This window comes from Aquarana catesbeiana, linkage group LG13, assembly GCF_042186555.1.
Source record: "Aquarana catesbeiana isolate 2022-GZ linkage group LG13, ASM4218655v1, whole genome shotgun sequence".
NCBI lineage: Eukaryota > Metazoa > Chordata > Amphibia > Anura > Ranidae > Aquarana > Aquarana catesbeiana.
In genome coordinates, this window is record NC_133336.1 from 169,297,760 (window position 1) to 169,320,211 (window position 22,452).

General features: G+C 41.6%; 1 protein-coding gene across 1 annotated transcript; it reads right to left on the minus strand.

Moving 5' to 3' along the window:
- Nucleotides 1–7,756: 7,756 nt before the first annotated feature.
- On the minus strand, nt 7,757–22,142 carry LOC141116594 (olfactory receptor 10AG1-like). The gene is made up of 2 exons (XM_073608987.1): nt 22,119–22,142; nt 7,757–8,707 (listed from the first exon to the last, which is right to left on the minus strand). The coding sequence occupies exons 1-2, from the start codon at nt 22,140–22,142 to the stop codon at nt 7,757–7,759; spliced, it is 975 nt and encodes a 324-aa protein (XP_073465088.1).
- Nucleotides 22,143–22,452: the final 310 nt, after the last annotated feature.

The following is a 22,452-nucleotide window of genomic DNA, read 5'->3' on the forward strand; positions in this document are numbered from 1 at the left end:
GGAGTTCCCCTTGATATCCATACCAGACCTGAAGGGACTGGTAATGGAATTTTGGGGGACCCCCACACATTTTTAAAAATTTTTCTATGACTTTCAATGACTTTTATGTGTATTGTCAGGACCGACAACTCATTAATAGCCGGCACTAGCGCTAGCACTTTTAAATGACTTTTTTTCCTTTAGAAATGTCATTTTGCTCTTTGACTGTTATAAACACAGGAAACATGTGCTACTTTACAGGCATACTATAGACACTCCCCAGGTACGAAATTTAAAGGAATATTTCACTTTTTATGTTTCACATTAAGCATTATTAAAATCACTGTTTCCGAAAAAACGGCCATTTTTAAAACTTATTTTGCATTGATACATGTCCCCTGGGGCAGGACCCAGGTCCCCAAACACTTTTTATGACAATAACTTGCATATTAACCTTTAAAATTAGCACTTTTGATTTTTCATGTTCGTGTACCATAGACTTTAACGGTGTTTGCGTGTTCGAAGGAATTTTTTGCCTGTTCTCATGTTCTGGATGCAAATCGAACAGGGGGGTGTTCGGCCCATCCCTACTTACAAGCAAGATGATTCACAGAAAGTTATATAAGAAGAAATAATACATGGAATCATATGACTCCTTTCTACGATCTAGATAACTTTAATTCTAAAAAGAAATATTTTTTATATACAGTGTATATTTGTTGTTTTTTGTTGTTTTTACTTTCAATAGTTTTTATTAAGTTTTCCAAAAGTAATAACTGAGTATACATAAGCATTAGCTCCTTTTGTGGTACAGGAGTTTAAGACATAGAATAACTTACGTTATTATACTAACTAGGTTTGGTTTTTATACGTCGGCAGACATTGATTATCATGTTGAAGTGAAGGAACAGAGTTGGCCCTCAGGCCCCGACACCCCTATTGGGATCAAACTGTGTCATGGGTCGCAGGGTCTACCACCACTCTGCCGAGCATTTCTGGTCATCAATGTTTGTAAATTATAATTACATGGTTACATAGTCAGGTTGAAAAAAGACACAAGTCCATCTAGTTCAACCATAAAAATAAATAAATAAATAAAAAATAATATCATCCCATATACACAATCCTATGCCCACAGTTGGTCCAGAGGAAGGTGAAAAACCCTAGCAAAGCATGATCCGATTTACTACAGCAGGGAGAAAAATCCTCCCTGATCCCAGAGAGGCAATCCAATTTTCCCTGGATCAACTTTACCTATAAATGTTAGTACCCAGTTATATTATGTACATTTTGGAAAGAATCCAGGCCTTCCTTAAATCAATTTACTGAGCTGGTCAGAACCACCTCAGGAGGGAATCTATTACACATTTTCACAGCTCTTACTGTGAAGAAACCTTCCCGTATTTGGAGAGGAAATCTCTTTTCTTCTAAGCGTAATGAGTGCCCCCTTATCCTCTGTGTTGACTGTAAAGTAAATAACTCAACACCAAGTTCACTATATGGACCCCTTATATGTTTGTACATGTTGATTATATCCCCCCTTAATCTCCTCTTCTCAAGAAGATTAAGTTCCTTTAATCTTTCCTCATGGCTAAGCTCCTCCATGCCTTTTTGAGAACTGGTACCCAAAACTGAACTGCATATTGAGGTCTTACTATTGATTTGTACTGGGGCAAAATGATATCTCTCTCTCTGGGGTCCATACCTATCCTAATACAAGAAAGGACTTTGCTTGCTTTGGAAACCACAGCTTGGCATTGCATATTATTATTGAGCTTATGATTACCCAAAAACAACAGATCCTTCTCCACTATGGATTCCCTCGGTTGTACTCCCCCTAGTAAGTATGATGCATGCATATTCTTAGCCCCCAAGTGTATAACTTTACATTAATCAACATTAAACCTCATTTGCCACTTAGTTGCCCGATATTCCACTGCATAGCTTGGTGTCATCTGCAAAGACTGAATGGTACTTTTAATCCCAGACCCAATATCATTTATAAAGATATTAAAAAGTAAGGGTCCCAGCACTGAACCTTGGGGTACACCACTGATAACCTTAGACCATTCAGTTGAGAAGTATAATCCAATGTGTAACATAACTGTAACATACACGGGCAACTGCTCCTGAATAAACAACAGTAAAGGTTAAAGAGAAGTAGATGAAGGATAGATAGAAGAGGGGGGGGGGCCAGAAGGTCTAGTGTATCCTGACGGAACTCTGAGTTGGGCTCGGTAGCCCTATGAAAGATTCAAAGGGGTGTGTATAAAGTCGGCCCATGGTTCCCAAGTGGCTTTGAACTTCCTGTGTCCTGTAGAATGCTGACCATCTTCTCCTGAGCCATGATCCATGAGATCTTCTTTTTCATAATGGTAAAGGAGACCAAGGGTTGCTTCCAGGCTCTGACTATTGTCAGTTTAGACCCTAGAAAAATAAAGTGGATTAATCGCCCCCTATTCTTAGCCTTATTAAATTTTCCTATTTAAAAGTCGTCTATGTGTGGTGCTTTTGTAACTTGGTTACCAGTAATTTTGCGTACCATGGTGAATATTTTGTTCCAGAAGCTTCTTATTTTAGGACATTCCCACCAGATGTGAATCATGGAGTCCATATGGGAGCAGTTTCGGAAGCAGAGTGGAGAGGCTGTAGGATAGAGTTTGTTTAGCCTTGTGGGTGCCAAGTACCATCAAGTCAGTACCTTGAGGCCTGCTTCGATTTGTGAAATATTTAAGATTCCTCGGTAGGCCCTAAAGGTCGCAGTGTACCATTCTTCTATGTCCACTCTTGTGAGAGGTCTCTCTCCCATCCTGACATGTAGCTGGGTTTAGAATTGACACTAGCGAGTGACTCGTAGATCACCGAGATTCCTCCTCTCTGCTCCATAGCCTGAGCACACCATTGTTCGTAAGGTGTAATGGTAGGAGGGGAGGGTTTGGTCTTCCACAATGAGTGGAGATAGTTGGAAATCTGGAGGAATCTAAATCTCTCAGAGGTGGGCATTTCTAGTTTGCTAGTACAATGGTTAAGGGTGAGTGGACCAGAAAGATTGAAAAAGTGGCCAATTCTGTACATCCCCTTGTCCAAAAACCATTGGAATTCTTTAATATTCATTCCAGGAATGAATTGAGGATTGTGGAATAAAAGGGCAAGCGGGCAGATCTGCAATGTTAATTCCATGTGGCCTTATAGGCTGTCCCATAAGCAGTACGAGTGGGACAGTGTTGGGGCCAGTGTTAATTTTGTCAACAAAGATGTTTTCGTTATAATTTTCGTCAGAGGCTTTTTTACAGTGACCAAAATGAAACTAAAAGTACAGCACATTTTTGTCAACTAAGGAACGAAAACAGGACGTTAATGGCAAGGAGGGATGTTTACCCTCATGAATTTACTGTATTTACTGTATTTATCTGCGTATAACACAGTAGGGGGCGGGGATCGGGCAGTTCGCCCCCGCGTGCCACACATTGGGGTGTGGTCAAGCCAGCCGCCCCACCTCTCCTGGCCCTTGGACAGCACTGCCAGCAAAGTCTATCATTAGGAAAAAATCATTGCCAGCCCCTTCTCCTATACATCTCCTCCTGTGTCACTCATTGTAAGCTGAAGCTTCTAACCTCAATAGCTTCGTTCTTGTTGGCCGCTCTCCTCCTCCTGCTCCTCCTCCTCCGAGTCTTGTTTTAGATTGGAGGAGGAGAGTGGTCACATGACCATCCATGAATCTTCAGAGGAGAGCAGCCATGTGACCGCGGGGTCCATGCAAGAAAGAAAGAAACTATGAGGTAAATTTAGAGACCTTGATTTACAATGAGAGTGACACAGGAGGAGCTGTGTATAAGAAAGGGCTGGCAGTGATTTATTCTTAACTTTAGAGTATGCTGGCAGTGCTGTCCCAGGAGACTGGGGGTCTCCTGGGAATGCAGTGGGGCTGTGTACTGTGGGGGGCTTTGTATTGTGCAGAGGGTGGGGGCTGTGCTGTGTACTGTGGGAGCTTTGTATTGTGCATTGGGTGGGGGCTGTGCTGTATACTGTGGGGGGCTTTGTATTGTGCAGAGAGTGGGGCCTGTGTTTTGTGTACTGTGGAGGGATTTGTATTGTGCATAGGGTGGGGGGCTGTGTACTTTGGGGGTCTGTGTGCTGTGGGGGGCTGTGTATTGTGCAGAGGGTGGGGGGGCTGTGTATTGTGCAGAGGGTGGGGGGGGGGCTGTGTACTGTGCATATTCAATTTTAGTTGACTAAAATTATTATATTAGACTAAAATGTACTGGTTATTTTAGTCGACTAAAATATGATGACTAAAATGGGACTAAAACTAAAATGGCATTTTAATCAAAGACTAAGGCTAAAACTAAAACACTTTCAGAAGACTAAAATGGGACTAAAACTAAAATGCCATTTTAGCCCTAAGACTAAGATTAAAACTAAACTGAAATTTGCTGCCAAAATTAACACTGGTTTGGGCCATAATCGATGCACAGTTTTTAGGGGGACACCACAGTAGGTAGTCAATGTGAAGCGAGCTACTGCCTGACGCTCCATATGGACCCAATCTGGTTTGGTTACTTGCGAGTAAATTATAGAAATTTGGGCTAACTGGCCTGCCTGATACTACCAAAGCAAGTTGGGTAATCCAAAACCCGACTTTTTAAGAGGACCCCTTTAGTACATCTATGATCCTTGGATCCCCAGACAAAGGAGATCATTTTTGCTTGGAATCACCTGATACTTTCATTGCTTCAGCCAGTCAGGGCTTCCAAGGCACTGTGCGGCACACAGTGCAATGTGGGGCACTCGACGGGCCAAACAAACGGTCAAACGCCCCGACAATTTGGGTGTTCGCCGAACATGAGAACAGCCAATGTTCGGCTTGAATTCATGCTCAGGCCAAACCATTCGCCCAACACTAATTATTACATTTTCTCCCCAATAAGAAACTCTTCACATTTATTAGCTCACATTTCATATTTTGTTCTAGGAATAAAGCAAACAGGAAGAAACTTTAATTCTTTAAAAATTAGGGAGATATTCTCCAAATGCTGGATGACAGGTTGCATATCATTTCAATGGTTTTTCTTCGACCCATATAAAAGTAATATCATTTCACTATGGCTAAGAAAGACCTAAGAAATTGAACTATGCACTACTCTCTCTCCCTGCCTCCTTTGTTTTTTTCACTCTCTATTATTTCAGAGATTTGCACCGATACAGAAATGAAAACATTTTGGTCGTATGAAAGCTATCTCTTAAAAAAATAACAACCACTACCCCAAAAGAGAAGTCATGAAAAGGTACATACTGTAGGCCTGAACTTTAGCTCAAACTCAGATCATTGCCTCCCCCAAAACCATCACCCTCTAGCAATCTGGTGGGATTTATGTTTGTTGGAATCCACCAAAAGTCCAAACAACTTAAGATGAGGCCTTTATACAGAATGTACTCAGGTTTGGGGTTTTCCAGAGTGCAAGAAAATGATTGTTTTTCAACTATAGTCAGTTGTTTTTTTTCTGGCACTTGCCCTCATGTAACTGTGTTTGTTCATTTTTTTTTTTAAATAACAGGTTTACTTTCAAAACACTGCTCTGATGTACAAAAGCTAGAGAAGGAATGTACAACAAAAGTTTATTTTTTTTAATACTTAAATTTTTTATTAACCGCTTGCCGATCAGCCGCTGTCATTATACTGCGTCAGGTTGGCACGGCTGCTCGAATCGGCGTAGGTGTACTTCAGCCGCTTTAAAAGCAATAGCATGCGTGCCCATGGTTCGATGCCAGAGCTGATGCATGATGTCCGCTGGCCACCCATGATCGCTTCACTGAGAGCCAGAATGGGGATCTGACAATGTAAACAAACAGATCCCCGTACTGACAAGGGAGGGGAGAGAGATCCGCTGTTCCTAGTGATCAGGAACAGTGATCTCTCTGTATTCCCAGTCAGTCCACTCCCCCCACAGTTAGAAACACCTCCCTAGGGAACACTTAACCCCTTGATCGCCCCCTAATGTTAACCCCTTCCCTGCCAGTGTAATTTATACAGTAATTAGTGGCTATAAAATGTCACTGATTCAAAAAAAAGTGTGAAAAGTGTCCAATCTGTCCGCCATTACTAGTAAAAAAAATAATAATAAAAATGCCATATATATATATATATATATATACATACATATATCCCCTATTTTGTAGACACTATACCTTTTGCGCAAACCAATCAATATACGTGTATTGCAATTTATTTTACCAAAACTATGTAGAGGAATACATATTGGTCTAAGCTTATGAAGAAATTTTGTTTTTGTTTTTTTTGATTTGGGATATTTATTATAGCAAAAAGTAAAAAGTATAAACAGCAGAAAGAGGGCGCCTGGGTCAGTGTGATAGTAAAAGCAAGTAACACTTTATTCAGATACACTTACATAAAAGTATCTTGCAAGCTGCTCACAGGGTGTATGTGGATCACCAATCAAGCAGTCAGCCGTCACAAGGGATGAGAAGACCACTGTGGGGATAAGCTCAGACCTGCCATATGGAGGTGTATAACCAGCAGCGTCTCCAGCTCTCACACCTGCTCTCACAGAGCTAGCAAGAGACCAAATCAGGAAGGGGCGGGCCGCAACACGTTTCCGATGCACCGCCTCCCTCTAGATGGGAAACTTTATACTATCAGGACAGAATAAAACAAACAACACCCAATCAGTACAGAGACTGGGTGTGGCTACTTTTTAGCTTATTGCCCGAAATTTTTTTTATTGTTTCCCACAAATAGAGCTTTCTTTTGGTGCTATTTTATCACCTCTGTGGTTTTTATTTTTTGTTAAATTTTTTTTTATATTTTGTTATAAAATTTTGCAAACAGGTAATTTTTCTCCCTCATTGATGTACGCTGATGAGGCGGCACTGATGGGCACCTTTAGGTGGCAGTGATGAGCACTGATGAGTGGCAGTGATGGGCACTGATGGGTGGCAATAATGGGCACTAATTGCTTACACTGATGGCAGCACTGCTAGGTGGCACTGATTGGCACCACTGGTGGGCATTGGTAGGTGGCACTTGTGGACATTAATAGGTGGCACTTGTGGACATTGATAGGTGGCACTGCTGGGCACTGTGAGCACTGGCAGGTGGCAATGGCAGGTTGCACTGGCAGGTACAGATGAGGCAGATGTGCCTCCTTCCTCTTCCGGACCAATGTCCCTTTAACATAAGCCTGTGATCGGCTTTTTTTTCTCCTCACGCTGTCAGCGTGAGGAGAAAAAAAAAGATTACTGAGCTTTTGTTTACATCATATGATCAGCTGTCATTGGCTGACAGCTGATCACATGGTAAGGGGCCGGGATCGGCCCCTTACTCGGCGCTGTGATCACCCGAGTCTCCGTGACTCAGTGATCACAGCGCACACACAACGCGCCCTGCAGGGTGCGCATGGGGCGCGTGCACAGGGGAGGGCTTCCTATGACGGCCTCCCGGATATTGAGGTCCACGCTGTGGCCATCATTCGGCTATGGCCCAGACCTCAAGTGGTTAAAAGAAAAAATATTGTGTTTTTTTTTCATTTTTTTTGTTTATGGCGCAAAAAATAAAAACCGCATAGGTGATCAAATGTGATCAAATATGACCAAAATAAATCTCTATTTGTGGGAAAAAAAGGACATAAATTTTGTTTGTGTACAACTGCGCATGACCACGCAATTGTCAGTTAAAGTGGCGCAGTGCCGTATCGCAAAAAATAGCCTGGTCATTAAGGGGGGTAAATCCGTCTGGGGCTGAAATGGAAAATAACCATAGTTAAGTCAAGATTCTAGCAATTAACACTCTCGATCTTCTGACTGCTGACTTCACATCCTTGTTCCTCAAGGTGTAAATGAATGGATTTAACAGTGGCGTGAGGACAGTGTATATTAGAGCTAAGAATTTGTCAAATTGGGTGTCAATTGGTGTAGCATATACAATTATGGTTGTTCCAAAGAAAAGACTGGCTACAGTAAGATGGGAGGAGCAAGTGGAGAAAGCTTTTTTTTTTCCATCAACACTCTTAATTTTTGAGATTGTGATAATAATGTGAATGTAAAAAGCGATAATAATAATAAATGAGAGCACAATGCTAAAAACAGCGGATAGAAAAACAGCTACTTTGCTGACAAAAAGATCTGAGCAAGCCAAAGTTTGAAGTGGGCCCACATCACAAAAAAAATGGTTGATCTGGTTTGGACCACAGAAATTGAGGCGAGCAGTGAATAATGTAGTCAAAAATGAAATAGTAAATCCAACAATCCATGGTACTACAGCTAATGTAAAACAAAGCTTCTTTTTCATAATAGATGAATAGTGCAAAGGATTGTTAATAGCCAAGTCTCGATCAAAGGCCATTACAGCCAAGAGGTAGCATTCAGTTATCCCTAAACCATTGAAGACATACATCTGTGTAAAACACCCAAGAACAGACATGCTATTATTGCCAGAAATTAGGTTATCAAGAAGATTAGGTAAAGTAACTGTTACAAAAATAATTTCCAGTACAGCGAAGGCACTTATAAATAAATACATTGGAGTATAGAGCAAGGGATCAATTTTAATTAAGATAATGATGATGATATTTCCAGTAACACAAATGATGTATGACAGCAAGATGAAGACAGAAAGAAATACTTGTAAATGATGTAATTCTGAAAATGCTATTAAGATGAACTCCTTTACCACAGTTCTATTGGTGTAGTCCGTTTTGTAGTACACTAAACCCTAAAAGAGAAAATTATTAAGCTGCCATTAAAAATGTGGACATACGAAAAACATTGAAATGAAAGAAAAGGATAAATGAGGGGCTACTAAGACACATCAACCCCTGTTCAATCTGAATTAAATTTAACAATTTAATAATATTAGCGAAAACATATTTTGCAAGAAACACTAACGTACTTAAAGCACCTCAGTTCACTTTTGGTAAAATGCAGTGGCGGCCGCTCATTAGGGATGCATGAGAGACGCTTTTCAAGCACTTTACAGGTGCTATTTTTAGCGCTAAAATGCCTGAAACGCGTCTCAGTGTCAAAGGGGTCTAATAACAATAATAACAATAACACCAAATAGTGCAGTGCTCCTCGAAGTGCCAATAACAATATAATATTATCCTCCAACACCAATTCTTTTGCTAAACAACAGAAACATCCCAACACTTGCGTTTATATAAACACCTTGTGAAAGTCAAATGTGCATATATACCAACATAAATATCTTGTGGTCACACCATATATCATCTCATGTGCCTATAAAGTATAAAAAAAATCTGACACTAAGTCCCAAAATATTAATCACATAAAAATTTTGTGCAACAGCAGCATTTCTCCACAAGAACTCTGAATCAGCAGTATTGTGACATCCAACACCACGTCACTCAGGTGCACTCTCGGATGTGCCCTCACCTATTTTAGTGGACTTCAGTGGCAAATAGAAGGTCAGATACAGCTTTACAAGTCAGGTTCCCCTGACTTTGGTTATGTCATGTGTAGGCAACAAAAGGTATCTATGGTGACACCCGGCTGGTTTACAAAGTTTTAAGCGATAAGCTAATGTTATAGTTTACTGGTCTCCATGGTGACTTTTGGCTGCCCTGTGTGTAAAAATGAGATGTGCCCATAGCATCTCCTACCTTTAAGAAAGTCCAGAGGCATGCAATGCCTCAGATGGGCATGTTATGTCCTCTTCCCACCCTCATTCCCCATTTCTACATGTTCTGTTGATGTCATGGGTGGGCCCACCATGACACTCAGGAGCACTATCAGCCTGGTAACTATTGCAAACTCAAGTGTATACTGTGGAATCGCATCTAAATATTTACACAAATGGGGGTGCAACATTTTAGGCTGTTTCTTAATAAACAATCAGTGAGCACTATGGGGTATTTTAATGTTCTTTTGTAATTACAGTATATGGGTTCCCAAGCGGCACAAGAAGGTTGGTATAACTAAAGAGTGAGACCTGGGGAACCTGACTTCCAAAGCTGTATCTAACCTCCTGCTTAACACTGAGGTTCATCAAAATAGGTGAGTGCACATCCGAGAGGGCATCTGGGTGATGTGGTGTTGGATGTCACAATACTGCTGATTCACAGTTATTGTGGAGTAATGCTGCTGTTGGGACATTTTGGGACTTTTCTTACATACTGTATGGGCACATGAGATGATTTATGGTGTGACCACAAGATATTTATGTTGGTATATACATGCAATATTTATGTAGAATGCAAGTATTGGAATGTATCATATTGCTTACCACACGCATTGGTGTTGGGGGAGAATATTATATTGTTTTTTGGCACTTAAGTTAAGGAGCAGTGCATTATTTTGTTTTTGATTGTTTATCAAAGATCAAGAGTTTTCTGTATGTTTTTTTTAAAAAGAGAAGTAAAGGATTTTTTTTTGCACATTCATACTTACTTAGGTGGATGCAACATGGGTCCGATGCTGCATCTGTCCTGGCGCCTCTACATTGAGAACCGAGTGATGGAACATCGCCCAAGCAGAGGGCTGTAGACCGTCAGTCACAGCTCTCTGCTCTTCTCCCTCCTCACTCATTGGAGTGCTGGGCTGTGGAGGCGCCAGAGCGGCCATCTCGGGCTTTCAGCAGCTCGCTTAGAGGCTGCACCGGGTGTCAGTCCAGGCACCTGGCGGATCCAGACTCTGTGGTCGGTATGATGCGGGGCCTGGACTGACATATATATATATATATATTATATACCATAGTTCATAGACACTATAACTTTTACACAAACCAATTAATGTACACTTATTGTCATTTTTATTTTATTTTTTTTAACCAAATACATGTAGTAGCATACATTTTGGCCTAAATTTATGACGAAATTAGATTTTATTGGATATGTTTTATAACATCTATCTTTTATTTATTTTGTTCTGTTTTTGTACTTTTTTCTTTGTCAATGAAAATGTAATAAAAATAAACTGAATAACTGAAAGAAAGTAGAATTATTATTTTTGATTTTTTTTTCAAAATGTTTAGTTTTTTTCATTTATGTCACAAAAAATAATAACCCCAGTGGTGATCAAATACCTAAAAAAAACCTAAATCTAAAACAGTGGTTCTCACCCTGGGGGTCGGGACCCCCTCGGGGGTCGAATGACGATATGCCAGGGGTCACCGAGTCCTGGGCTGTTCCTGAAGCCCGCACCACTCTCCCAGCCTTTTCGTGGCTGTCCAGCTGGGCTGTTCCTGGAGCCTGCGGCCGCCCACTCAGCCTTTTCGCAGCCGCTAATTCAGTTCACGGCATGGCTGGGGGGCACACACTAGAGGTCAGCTGACTGGTGAGGAATGTGAAGTGGGAGGGGCTGGAGGAGACCCTATCTCCTAATTTTGGCATGTGGGTCACTGCTATGAGACACCACAGAGCTGGAGACACAGTGAAGCCGGAGACACATTGAGTAACACTACCTGTGATTAGAGTTGCTATTAAAAGTCCCCACTACAGTTCTCAGATCAGCAGATGACCTCGATCAAGCGCACTTAAGTTGGCTGATCAGAACTCTCCCCCAGAACTGCCACTGATCCCACCCCCACCAGCACTGCCACTGATCCCACCCCCCCACCAGCACTGCCACTCATCCCACCCCCCACCAACACTGCCACTCATCCCACTCCTTGCCAGCACTGCCACTCATCCCAACTCCCCGCCAGCACTGTCACTCATCTCATTACCCCTACCCATCCACCAAGGAGTAAGAGAGGGAATAAAAATAGAGAATACATGGAAGGGAGAGGAAAAGAGGGGGAGGAACAAAGAAAAAGGGAGAGAAAAAATAGTAGAAAGAACAAGAAAGATGGCTAGAGAGAGGGATGGGGAAAAAAACAAGAAATTAGGATAGAGAGAGATAAAAGGGAAAGAAAGGAGAACAAAGAGAAAGAGTGGTACATCCTAAAATGTACTATAAGTGCCGATTCACACAGGGGCAATACGACTTTAGCGCGACTTTGCAAGGCGACTTCAACAAGATTTTAACGTGACTTCAGCGCGACTTTAAGCAACTTACAACGCAACTTCACGTCGCCTCCAGGACAGGTGACTTTGGCTGTGGCCAATCACAGAATAATCAGCTCTCAGGGAGGGGTTTGCCTGGGTAAACTAATTTCTTTTCCTGTAAAATCGCTTCAATACAGATGGAGAGCCGACTTGGAGGCGACTTCCATTGAATTCTATGGGTACAGGTCGCCTAGAAGTCGCCTTGAAGTAGTACAGGAACCTTTCCTGAAGTCGGAGCGACTTCAGTAGTGTACATTAAGACGGCTCTCATTGACTATGATGCAATTCCCAATGTCAAACGACTTACTTGTCTTGCCTTGGGTGTTGACTACCCACGCTATGAAAATAATTTTACTGTTAGGGGTCCCCACAACTTGGGAAATTTTATCAAGGGGTCACAGCACCAGAAGGGTTGAGAACCACTGATCTAAAAGATGAAAATGCACAATTAAAGGATATAGTGGAAAAGGGGAAAATATGCACAATACAAGAATTAAGGCACAAAACAGATTTGATAGTGAATGATGAATAGCGGAAAAACGGAATAAAAACTGCGCTAAATTATATGGATAAAACACTCAAATGTGAAAAATAAGAAAATAATTGTAATGGACACAAACAAATATACTGTAAATGTGAAAAGCAGCAATTCTAATTATATGACACCCATATATTACTCAAATGTAGAAACACAAGAATCGTGCTAAATTAAAAATAAACACTAAGTGAATAAAAATTAATAAATAAATGAAGAATCGTTACAAAGACAGATAATAGATAAACCTAATCGCATGTGAAAATAAATTAGATATGATATATAATAAAATCTCTGTGAATGGTGGCTCCGCCTGGAGCAGGACAGAGCAGGACGACGTGCTGACGTCACCTCCAGTCATTGCTCGTATCTCCAGTAGGACGGGTCTGTCCGAGTCTGTACGGCCGACATACTGGACTTAAGGCTTATCTTTTGAAGAGTCTATTGTAAGTGTTTCTTATGCAACTTAATAAATTTAAAAAAGGTTTTACACTATCGGAGTCTTATATCTTTGTTACATGATATACTTCTCATATGAGTCGGTCTACACCATGCGATGCTCCGAAGACCCAGAAGACCAGTATTGATGCCAATTTTAAAGTCACAGCTGTTTTGCTTGCTATGATCCTCTGTGGTGGGGGATCATGGCTTTCTGGTAAGGAGTAACCCCTTCTATATCGGTGGTGGATCACATTTTTCACACAGTGGATCAAGATCTTTTTATGTGGACTTCTGTGTTTTGCATGGGTGAATAGTATTTAATGCCACCATTCACAGAGATTTTATTATATATCATATCTAATTTATTTTTAATGCAATTAGGTTTATCTATTATCTGTTTTTGTAGCGATTCTTCATTTATTTATTAATTTTTATTCACTTAGTGTTTATTTTTAATTTAGTGCGATTCTTGTGTTTCTATAAATGATGAATAGCGATTTCCAGTTGAAGCATTTCCTTACAACATTGCCACAACCAATAATATCAGGAGAAGATCTATCACCTATGAAAAGTTTGTGTATAGCAACAAACACAAGAAATGGTATATCCCAGGTCTATAAAATATTGGTGACAGTGAATAAGCTGGAAATCCTGTCATTCATCAAAAAATGGGAAAAAGAATGGGGAGCACGAGGGGATGAACAACACTTAAGAAAGATTTTGAGAATGGTACATAGTTCTGCGGTGGATACTAATACATTTGAAATGAACTATAAACATCTGACAAGATGGTACATAACACCAGATAAAGCATATAAGTATCAAATAGGGAAATTACCATATTGTTGGCAAGGGTGTAAAGTAGTGGGAACTATGACCCACATTTGTTGGGACTGCCAAAAAATATAAAAGTATTGAAAAGAGGTCCTGCAATTAATAAAAGAGATAACTAATATAGAAATACTAGAAGAGCCTTGGGCATGTCTATTCTATGGGGTAAAAAGTTTGATACAACAATACAAGGAATCAGTGATACCTCACACGATGAAAGCAGCCAAAAGTCTGAAACCAAGACATTGGCAAGAATTGGAAAGCCCAACAACAAGGGAGTGGATTAAAAAACTAGAAAATACATATAATATGGAATACTTGACATACAGCGGGGAAGAGGAAATGGAGGGATTTGCAAATAAATGGAAAGATTGGAAAAAAAATAAGAAGACAAAGAAATATATGGAAGTGGGGAGAGGGTGGGAGAGGGTAGGAGAGGGGGAGCCGGGAGAAATGGGAGAAGATAGGTAACTACACAAACAGAAAGGAGAGAGAGAGAGAGGAAGGGATGGGTTGGAGAGGGGAGGAAGAAGGGAATTAAATGTATTTATTAATGTAATCATTTTTGAACATTGAAAATTTTTGTATTTTTGATATAATGAAAATAAATAATACAAAAAATAAAAAATAAATAAAACTCAATTTGTGTGAAAAAAATTATAAACATTTTTTTGAGTAAAGTACTGCATGACTGCGCAATTTCCAGTTAAAGTAGCGCAGTGCTGAATAGCAAAAAATTCCCTGGTCATGAAGGGGGTAAAACCTTCTGGAGCTGAAGTGGTTATGCTGGAAGCACTTCTGAGGATTTTTATATGGACATTTAGAAGATTTTAGGGCTACTATCAGAAAACCTTTATTTTTTAATTGATATTAGGAAATTATGCACTGTCAATGATATTTGGGTAGCACTAGAAATGTGCCACCCAAAAGGGAGGTCAGAGAGATATTCATTAAGAAAAGTGTACAGAAAGGTAGGATATAGAAAAGAAGCAGTGTTAAATAATTATAAGTAGATTTACTATCAGGTTTTAATGGTAGACACAGACACAGGCACATGCACCTGATGAAGAGCTGCGACACTCAAACTGTTGTGCAGTTTGTACAACATTTACCCTCGATAAAGAACATTCCTTCTCAAATTTGTTTATTGAATTTTAACAGTTAGTATACTTAAGTACATATGGTGGCAGCAAAAAGAAAAGATCACATATATGGTAATAATATTGAGTTGTAGTTCCAACATAAACTAAAAGTAGTTTAACTAAAACAATTTTAGCATAGATCCAACTACTCAAACGATTGCATCATACATTGTATAAGAAAGGATAAAACCAACTTAGACCAGGTTAATATAAGATGACCTTGGATAAAAAAAGGTCTTAATTATTATCAAGAGTATAGTTTTTAAATAAAATAAAAAAGATAGAAATAATTTATTATAGAATCTAAAATCTTATACTACATATTGGAACTATGTACAATTGGTATAATGATAACCAAGGAAATAAAAGTTCTGCTACCAGAACTATAAAGAGTAAATTGAAAGAGGAGAGAGAGAATAGGGGGAAAATGTAAAAGAGAGAAAGATGATAAAAGAAAAAGTAATCTTAGGTAGGAGAAAAAATAGATAGGATAAAGAACATTCCTACACTGAGCATAAGAACGTTGGTGTGGAGTGAATCTTTTGGATATACAGCACAATACAATACATAATTTATGTACAGTAGCTTATCAATGAATGTCCACGCTATAAAAATGGGTTTACTTTTATATTTTGTAAGGATATATGTGCATGGAGAAATGTATGATTTAATAGTTCATTTCTGAAAAATAATTGAATGCAATAGTGCAAATGGAATTTAAACTTACTGAAGAAAAGTCATCCATAATCCAAAATGGGAATTCTTGAAAATGATGAACAATCTTTAGCTATTCTTTTTTAAGCAGCATATGGGTCTTAAAAGACATGTATGAGCACAACATGCACAAATTTATACTTGTGCATGGGCTTTACAGGCTCTGTAGAATTGCTACTGTGGTATCCCTTCTCATTTGAGGATATGCAGCTTGTCAAGACAATAAGACATGTGGGGATAGAATTCTGCTGCACACAGAAGGCTTTTTATCTTAATGCCTAGAACAGTGTTTCTCAACTCCAGTCCTCAAGGCGCCCCAACAGGTCATGTTTTCAGGATTTCCCTCAGTTGAAACGGCTGTGGTAATTACTAAGGCAGTGAAACTGATCAAATTGACTGCAAAATAATGGAGAGTGTGAAAACGTGACCTGTTGGGGCGCCTTGAGGACTGGAGTTGAGAAACACTGGCCTAGAATGCATTAAGATAAAAAGCCTTCCACCTTTACAACCACTTTAACATTACTTTCTAAAAATACATTGTGGTGTTTCATGAAACGAAGGCCATAATGATGCAACAGCAAGACCACTAGAAATAGTGCATGATTATCTTCTGCCCTTCTGTATATTGGAGGACAAGGGATGATATTCAGATCTCAGAAAGGCAGCAGAAAAATCCCCCTGGGCCATTGTGTTTTAGTGCTATCCTTTAGTAACTATAACTGTTAATACCATTAGTATTAGGAAAGCATTCAGCCTTTTCATAAAATCAGTTACTACCACATGCAGTAGGGAGCTCCAAGACCTAACCTATTCTTCCATTGAGGATCCATAGTTACATACTTACATATTGTTATAGAGTTAGTCTGGTTGAAAAAAGACACAAGTCCATCTGGTTCAACCAATAAAACCAGCTCCAGCCAGGGAAAAAATTCCTTCCCAACCCCCCCAGAGGCAATCGGATATTGTCTGGATTATCTTTACCTAGAAATGCCAGTATCTAGTTATATTATGTACATTTAGACTCCTTTCACACTGGAGCGTTTTTCAGGCATTTTAGCGCTAAAAATAGCAACTGTAAAGCGTCTGAACAGCGTCTCTCAAACCACCCAGTGTAAAAGCCTGAGTGCTTTCACACTGGGGCGGTGCACTTGCAGGACGGGAAAAAAAGGCCTGCAAGAAGCATCTTTGGGGCAGTGCGGGTGTGGTGTATACAGCGCTCCCAAACCGCCCCTGTCCATTGAAATAAATGGGCAGCGCTGCTGAAGCTCCTGCAAAGCGCTTCCGCAACATGGCACTATTACTAGGGATGAGCCTGATGTTTGAGTCGAATGTATGTTCAACTCGAACATCGGGTGTTTGCCGAACAACGAATATTATGCGGTGTTCGTGGCGAATTTTAAAGCCACGGCACACTGTTAAAGTCTATGGGACGCTAATATGAAAAAACAAAATTGCTAATTTTAAAGGCTTATATGCAAGTTATGCCCATTAAAAGTGTTTGGGAACCTGGGTCCTGCCCCAGGGGACATGTACCAATGCAAAAAAAAGTTTTAAAAACTGACGTTCTAAACACGGGAAAGATGCGCCACTTTACAGGCATACTAAGGACACCTCCCAGGCACGATATTTAAAGAAATATTTCATTTTTATTGTTTAACTTTAAGCATTATTAAAATCACTGCTCCTGAAAAAATGGCCTTTTTTAAAACTTTTTTTTGCATTGATACATGTCCCCTGGGGCAGGTCCCGGGTCCCCATACCCTTTTTATGGCAATAACTTACATATAAGCCTTTAAAATGAGCAGTTTTGATTTTTCATGTTCGTGTCCCATAGACTTTAATGGTGTTCGCTTGTTCGTATGAATTATTTGCCTGTTCGCATGTCCTGTGGGACCCCACTACCCACCCCTGACGTTTCCGAGTATTCCCTATTTATCACCATTCTCTGAACTCACCCTTGTAGCCAGGTTTTAATCCATGTACTCATGCCAACGGACCTTATTTTGTACAGTAAACGTTTATGGGGAACTGTGTAAAATGCTTTTGCAAAATCCAGATACACCACGTCTACGGGCCTTCCTTTATCTAGATGGCAACCCACTTCCTCATAGAAGGCTAATAGATTGGTTTGGCAAGAACGATTCTTCATGAATCCATGCTGATTACTGCTAATGATACCGTTTTCATTACTAAAATCTTGTATATAGTGCCTTATCATCCCCTGCAAGAACTTGCATACTATTGATGTTAGACTAACTGGTCTGTAATTCCCAGGGGTGTATTTTGGGCCCTTTTTAAATATTGGTGCTGCATTGGCTTTTCTCCAATCTGCTGGTGTCAGGGCTGGGCTGACGCTTTGTCACGCCAATTTTCCTCCACTTCCAAGATGGAGTCGGTTCCGGTTCCTGTGATTCCTCCTAATCGTATTCTTTCTACGGTTCGCACCAGTCTCACTTCTCCTTTAGGTGACAAATTTCTTTCTGCTCAGGTCCATGCTCCTGAGAAACCTTGTGACCACTGCTTTATTCCAGAGAGTCTCCGTAGTGCCGTGCTCCAGACCTACCATTCTCCCAAGGCTGCTGGCCATCCTGAGAAAAATCAACTCTTTTGGGCCATTTCCCAACAATTCTGGTGCAGTGAATCAACTTGCTGGTAATATTTTTTCCAGATTGGATGAGCTGGATCACCGCATGGATCAGTTTGCCATGGCGTTACAAACGCTCCTGAGTCGCACGGCTCACCTGTAATCTCCCACTGTGGCTGCTCCGGTACAACCTGTATTGCAGGCTGTCGCTGCTGCTGCTCCAGTCTTTGTGCAGGCACCCACCTCGAGTATTATGTAAGGTTCCGCTCCGCTTCTCCAGCAATTTAGGGGCGATCCAGTCCAATGCAGAGGTTTTCTCAACCAGGTTGAGATATACTTTGAGATGCTGCCCCAGGCGTTTCCCACAGACAGAAGCAAAGTAAGTTTTGTGATATCTTTGCTTACTGATGGAGCCTTGGACTGGGCAAACCCCCGGTTACCCTGAGCTTGTGACTTCTTTTAAAAGGGTATTTGAGGTTCCCGCATGCTCCGCTTCTGCTGCCAAGTGCCTCATGTCCATCAAACAGAGTACGAGAACTGTTGCCGATTACTCCATTGAATTCCGTACTCTGGCAGCAGAGGTTGCTTGGAACAATAAGGCCCTCGTGGCTGCTTTTTCTCATGGTCTCTTGGATACCATCAAGGATGAGATAGCAGTCCGAGATATACCCACTGAGCTGGAGAGGTTGATCGTGTTTGCCATCCTCATTGACTCCGGACTCAGAAAAAGACTCCCTTTTAAGGAGCACTTGCGCAAGCCTGTACATTTGTCATGGACAGACCTTAGGTGGCGTTGTTTCATCCCCAATTATCCAGAAGGATAAGCCACTGGTTTTGGTTACCCTTTCTAGGGCTGAGTCGTCCATTGAGATACAGGCTCTAATCGACTCTGGGGCTGCAGGCCTGTTCATTGATGCTGCCTTTGTATCGAAACACTCGATTCCACTGCAGCTGCGTGACACTCCACTTGCCATTGAGGCGCTTGACTCTTGACGGAAGACCTCTACAGCCTGCGCATGTGATTCATGAGACTGTTCCGTTGTCCCTGGCCGTAGGGGCTCTTCACCATGAGATAATCCAATTCCAAGTTTTTTCCTCACCTAAGTTTCTGCTGGTTATTGGTTATCCTTGGTTACAAAGGCACAACCCCTCTTTTGATTGGCTCCGTGCTGAGGTTCTCTTCTGGTCGCCACAATGCAGTAAGACATGCTTCCAGAAGGTAGCCAAGGTCCTGTGCACCTCTTCACTCTCCTCCCTGTCGGAGGAGTACCGCGATTTTAGTGATGTCTTTGATAAAAGGTCAATCCAGTAGTTTGCCTCCACACCGGTCGTATGATTGTGCAATTGACCTTCAACCTGGTGCCATACCCCCTCGTGGCTGGGTTTACTCTTTGTGGGTCTTGGAGGATAAGGCCACGGAGGAGTATGTTGCAGACGCACTTTCTCGAGGTTTCATCCGCAACTCCTCATCTCCTGCTGGTGCTGGTTTCTTCTTTGTGAAGAAGAAGAGTGGTGAACTGAGACCTTGTATTGATTATAGGGGTCTCAATCATTTCACGATTAAGAATGCCTATCCGATTCCGTTGATTACGAAGTTATTTGACCGCCTCAAGGGAGCAACAGTTTTTACAAAGCTTGATTTGAGAGGGGCATACAATCTCGTGAGGATTAAAGAGGGCGACAAGTGGAAAACTGCGCTTAATACCAGAACAGGCCATTATGAGTACCTCGTAATGCCTTTTGGCCTTAGTAACACCCCGGCAGTTTTCCAGGAATTTAATTATGATGTCCTCCGAGATTTGTTGCAGTTATGTGTGGTGGTTTATCTCGACAATATGCTCATATTTTCCAAGTCCCTGGAGAGCCACCACACAGAGGTTGTGTGCTTCAGAAACTAAGAGAGAGAACAATCTCGATTGTAAATTGGAGAAGTGCGAATTCCATCGTGAACAGGTTAAATTCCTGGGTTATGTCATTTGCACTGCTGGTTTTTCAATGGACCCAGAGAAACTTTCAGCAGTCCTACAGTGGCCCCGACCCAGTTGGTCTCCGGAGTTTGAGTTTGAGAGTCTCAAGGCTGCCTTTGCTTCTGCTCCTATGTTGGCACATCCTGATCCTACGTTACCTTTTATCCTTGAGGTTGACTCTTGACGGAAGACCTCTACAGCCTGCGCATGTGATTCATGAGACTGTTCCGTTGTCCCTGGCCGTAGGGGCTCTTCACCATGAGATAATCCAATTCCAAGTTTTTTCCTCACCTAAGTTTCTGCTGGTTACTGGTTATCCTTGGTTACAAAGGCACAACCCCTCTTTTGATTGGCTCCGTGCTGAGGTTCTCTTCTGGTCGCCACAATGCAGTAAGACATGCTTCCAGAAGGTAGCCAAGGTCCTGTGCACCTCTTCACTCTCCTCCCTGTCAGAGGAGTACCGCGATTTTAGTGATGTCTTTGACAAAGGTCAATCCAGTAGTTTGCCTCCACACCGGTCGTATGATTGTGCAATTGACCTTCAACCTGGTGCCATACCCCCTCGTGGCTGGGTTTACTCTTTGTGGGTCTTGGAGGATAAGGCCACGGAGGAGTATGTTGCAGACGCACTTTCTCGAGGTTTCATCCGCAACTCCTCATCTCCTGCTGGTGCTGGTTTCTTCTTTGTGAAGAAGAAGAGTGGTGAACTGAGACCTTGTATTGATTATAGGGGTCTCAATCATTTCACGATTAAGAATGCCTATCCGATTCCGTTGATTACGGAGTTATTTGACCGCCTCAAGGGAGCAACGGTTTTTACAAAGCTTGATTTGAGAGGGGCATACAATCTCGTGAGGATTAAAGAGGGCGACAAGTGGAAAACTGCGCTTAATACCAGAACAGGCCATTATGAGTACCTCGTAATGCCTTTTGGCCTCAGTAACACCCCGGCAGTTTTCCAGGAATTTAATTATGATGTCCTCCGAGATTTGTTGCAGTTATGTGTGGTGGTTTATCTCGACAATATGCTCATATTTTCCAAGTCCCTGGAGAGCCACCACACAGAGGTTGTGTGCTTCAGAAACTAAGAGAGAGAACAATCTCGATTGTAAATTGGAGAAGTGCGAATTCCATCGTGAACAGGTTAAATTCCTGGGTTATGTCATTTGCACTGCTGGTTTTTCAATGGACCCAGAGAAACTTTCAGCAGTCCTACAGTGGCCCCGACCCAGTTGGTCTTCGGAGTTTGAGTTTGAGAGTCTCAAGGCTGCCTTTGCTTCTGCTCCTATGTTGGCACATCCTGATCCTACGTTACCTTTTATCCTTGAGGTTGATACCTCTGAGACTGGTGTTGGTGCCCTTCTGTTGCAACGTCCTACCTTTTGAGAGTGCTATGCATCCTTGTGGCTACTTTTCCAAGAAATTGTCACCTGTGAAGTGCAATTACGAGATTGGTGACAGTAAGCTGTTAGCAATCATTTTAGCCCTGAAAGAATGGAGACATCTCCTCAAAGGTACCACTGTGCCGGTTCTCATTCTTACTGACCATAAGAATTTCACATTCTTGTCTGAGGCTAAACGTCTCTCTCCCAGAAGGGCGCAAGGGGCTCTTTTCTTGTCTAGTTTCAATTACATTGTACCATTCTTACCCGGTACTAAGAATGTAAGGACTGACGCTTTGTCACGCCAATTTTCTTCCACTTCCAAGATGGAGTCGGTTCCGGTTCCTGTGATTCCTCCTAATCTTTATAAGCTCCTCCTAATCGTATTCTTTCTACGGTTCGCACCAGTCTCACTTCTCCTTTGGGTGACAAATTTCTTGCTGCTCAGGTCCATGCTCCTGAAAAACCTTGTGACCACTGCTTTATTCGAGAGAGTCTCCGTAGTGCCGTGCTCCAGACCTACCATTCTCCCAAGGCTGCTGGCCATCCTGAGAAAAATCAACTCTTGTGGGCCATTTCCCAACAATTCTGGTGGCCTAGTCTACTTGCTGATGTAACCTCCTTCGTAGCTGCCTGTTCCATGTGTGCCCAGAGTAAGACTCCAGGACACCTTCCAGTGGGCCTCCTACAACCCATACCCAATGGAGAGAGGCCCTGGACCTACCTGTCTATGGATTTCATTGTGGAGTTACCCAACTCCCAGGGCAATACAGTTATCCTTATGGTGGCTGACATTCCCAAAAATGTCCCATTGTATTCCACTTAAGAAGTTGCCCACTTCTAAGGAACTGGTTTCC

Bases quoted from the DNA above. Each gene is read 5' to 3' on its own strand.
- LOC141116594 (XM_073608987.1), bottom strand. From the start codon at position 22,142: ATGGCCAGCAGCCTTGGGAGAATG. The intron at 8,708-22,118 runs GTAGGTCTGGAG...TTTCTCTTTTAG, and splicing joins CCAGCAGCCTTGGGAGAATG to GGTTTAGTGTACTACAAAAC.